The sequence below is a fragment of the Sinocyclocheilus grahami genome, unplaced genomic scaffold, assembly GCF_001515645.1.
Source record: "Sinocyclocheilus grahami isolate Dianchi unplaced genomic scaffold, SAMN03320097.WGS_v1.1 scaffold17.1, whole genome shotgun sequence".
NCBI lineage: Eukaryota > Metazoa > Chordata > Actinopteri > Cypriniformes > Cyprinidae > Sinocyclocheilus > Sinocyclocheilus grahami.
This window is the reverse complement of record NW_015505196.1, coordinates 944,984-948,424: the sequence shown is the minus strand read 5'-3', so window position 1 is coordinate 948,424 and position 3,441 is coordinate 944,984. Positions and strand designations below refer to the sequence as shown.

Here is a 3,441-nt window from a genome sequence, read left to right as displayed (position 1 = left end):
ATTCGTGTTAATATCATCATATAGTGAGACGGCAGAAGCTGAAAACACTGCGAGCGTCATCCGCGCTTTAGTATGCGTGTAGTAAACAAAACAGTGCGCCGCGCCATCCGCCATTCATTCATTGCCTTATGCGCGATATCAAATGCTTTCTGCAGATTTATAGTATTACTATATACGAATCACGCGTATGGCCATGATAAGCGCTGAATGAATGCCAGGCTTTCTGTTGTAACATCGCGCAAGGTAAATAAGGGTGACATCTAGTGGAGAAGACTAATGATAAGATTCACGTTAATCAGATCTTGTTTTAAATGTGTGCTGAAATAAATCCCGGAAAAGATCTATTCGTGGCTTTTGAGAATCGATATCGATATCGAATCGACGTCATTTAAAAAAACTATTAATCTAAATGTTTTTATTTTTTTTGCCCAGCCCTAGTACCATCAGAATGATTTTAAAACTGATATGTTAAGGTAAATAATAATAATATTAATAATAATAATAAATGGAATTTACTAGGGAATGTTCGGCAAACCGGAATTATTCGGCTGAAAATAGCAACAAAAAAAAAAAATCTTTCGGTGTTCGGCCAAATAAGCGAAAAGGCCAATAAATTGTACTGAACAATGACATGACGCGATCAAATAGAGCTGAGCACTAATGCAGCAAACATGTCAACAGTGTGGAAGCATTTAAAATTGTCCGTGAAAGACGCAAAAATCATTACAAGCACCGAGAGCGAGAGACTGCTTAGCACTGTATCGCATGTCTCCGATGAGAAGAGGAAGGGTGGTTGTTGCTGGTTACTGTAATTGCGAAATGGCCTTAAACAATTAGTAAATAAACTGCAGAACGTTATGCTTTCTAATACATGCACGGATTGCATGTATTCAAACAACACTGCACGAGCTCAGTAAAGAAGAAAAGTAAGACAATAATAATGATAATAATAATTACAACAGCTCTATTAATACATGTATTATAACACTCACACATAGTGTTCAAATTGGGATCTGTAATATTTTCTAATGTTTTAAAAGAAGTCTCTTCTGCTCAGCAAGGCTGCATTTATTTGTACAGTAAAAATACATAACTGATTCAAGAAGGGGGTCTCAAAATGGCCCAAAAATATTATTTTACTAACTTATTAATTTTAAGTTAAATTGTGCTTTGTTGGTATAACGTCTGCTAGAATGTTAAAAAATGTTCAGTGTTAAATATTTTTAAACTTGTTTTGTAATTGAGATTTTTCTTTGAAAAGCTAGACAAAACGGTAAAAAGCACATTTTGGCTATTTAATTTATGCAATGGTGAAAAAATTGGCAAAATATATGAGGGAAAAAATGCAAAAAAACGTGTTCGGTATTCGGCCTTCGGCCCAGTGTTTCATTTTGTTCGGCTTCGGCCAAGAATTTTCATTTCGGTGCATCCCTAGAATTTACATTTAGTTGCCTTAAAGATTTTAATTTGTGACTTCAAAACTGTATTAACGTTAGATGAGAATAATTTTAAAACTGGTATTTCAAGATAAATAATAATAATAATAATCAGAATTTACATATAGTTGTCAAATATTTTAATTTGTGACTTAAAAATGTATTTAAAAAGTCATTGTAATTAAAGAAACCTTTAAAATTAACTGGAAATCAAAGGAATCAATAAAATCCTTGAAATTCACATTACTTTTTATTACCTTTCAAACATTTTATTAATCCCCATTACCTTTAAATCAATTATTTTAAATGAATAATTCCATGACTTCAAAATTAATCAAATTAATTCAGAATGAAAAAAATCTTTAATCGTCCATTCCAATGACTTCTCAAAGAATTCATGAATTTGCATGATTTTAACAGAACCAGTGTCTGGTTACTGAGAATACAGCAACAATGTACTCCAGACTCTCTTCACTAATGCTTAACATCATTCAACACCTGCAAGTCTGCTGAATGTTTTATATATTGCCTCATAACAACGTGTCCTAAAGTTAATACACGACCCAGGCAGACACCCAGCAAGTTACTGCAGGAGTTCTAACGAAAATGTGCTCTTTACAACTGCAACATAAGACGTCATTCCTGAAGGTCAGTCATTTTTTGCCAACGGCTTTTTAACAGATTGAAAGCCTTTAAATTGAATGAGTCTGATCACCTGCAACTGGGCATCACTCATTTTATAGGATGGAAAGTTAATGCATCTTTGTGTCTGGATCAGTACTATAGATCATTGCAATGGCCCCTGCCTGGAAAGTGTGAGACTGAGAGAAAATGTGTGTGTGCGCGCGTGTGTGTGTGTGTGTGTGTGTACAGGTGTAGAGTCGGAAATAGAGCTGAGAAAGTAGAGATGACAGAGAGAGAGTGAGAGCAGAGTTGTGTTGACGTGTAGGAGTGAAGGAAAAGTTGGTGAGTGTGCGAGTCGGAGGCTAAACAATGACAGATGAAGACTTTGCGAGTGAGTGAATGCATGTGTGATTGAGTTAATAGCCTGAGGCTGAGAGCTTAAGTGAGACTTGGAGTGCAAGTGAAAGAATCAATGAGACAGTGAGAGAGTGTGTGCGGGAAAGGTTGAGCCAAAACCGGCCAAACTTACTTAAATTAGCAGATTGGAACAAATTAATTACATGCTATGGAAAGGAGGTGTGGATGAGTGTATAATACATGTTCCTCAGGGACAAGTGTGTTTACATCTTACCATTCCTCAGGTTTATTCTTCTCAGTTCCTACTGATCCAGGTTTCACCGGTGTAACTGAGGCAGGGGAGGCAGAATTCATCCATGAAGCTGTGGCAGTACATATCCTGCAGAACAAAAAATGCCACAAATAATTTATACTGTACCATCCTTAGAGTAAAAGACGGCAATTTTAGAAATACTGTCAGAGAGTGGAAAAAGATGCAGCTCATGTAGGATTGTAGTGATACATTTACTAAAATTCCACAAACTGCATAATTTTATGCTTATATGCTACTTTTTGAAGAAGTAAATCATCCATTTGTGAACATCAACCACATAAATACTAGGGATGTAACGATTAACCGCGAGCCGGTTGAAAATCAATTCAGATATGTGACGATTCAAATCGGTCGAGATGTTAAACAAATCGTGATTCATTTAGGTGTAGGAGTTTATATGAATGTATGTCTGAGGGGAACTTACTGTCTTTAGAAAAGTTTAGATGGTATTTTTTCTTTTCATCTTGCCTCTGTATAATGCATATTAAAGTTCATAAGTGCAGCGTTGCTATGATTACAGCAGAAACCAAAGAAACGCTTTAAGCGCTACCTGCTGGCAGAGAGTGAATCTGTGTCTCGTTCAGCTTTGCTGTTTCATGCAGATATTTTTATTTATAGTTTCATAAAACTAAAGTCAAACCATTCTGTTTTTGCTTCAAATTTCGAAATTATACAATGTAATTTAGATTAAAAACTGCTCATGTTGCATGT

General features: G+C 35.5%; 1 protein-coding gene across 1 annotated transcript in view; it reads right to left on the bottom strand.

Moving 5' to 3' along the window:
- LOC107551977 (rho GTPase-activating protein 10-like) overlaps nucleotides 1–3,441 on the bottom strand; it is a 79,816-nt gene that overhangs the window by 1,787 nt on the left and 74,588 nt on the right. Inside the window, exon 20 of the mRNA XM_016233785.1 lies at nucleotides 2,692–2,796. Within this exon, the coding sequence (XP_016089271.1) occupies nucleotides 2,692–2,796 (105 nt within the window). The remainder of the gene's footprint in view (nucleotides 1–2,691; nucleotides 2,797–3,441) is intronic.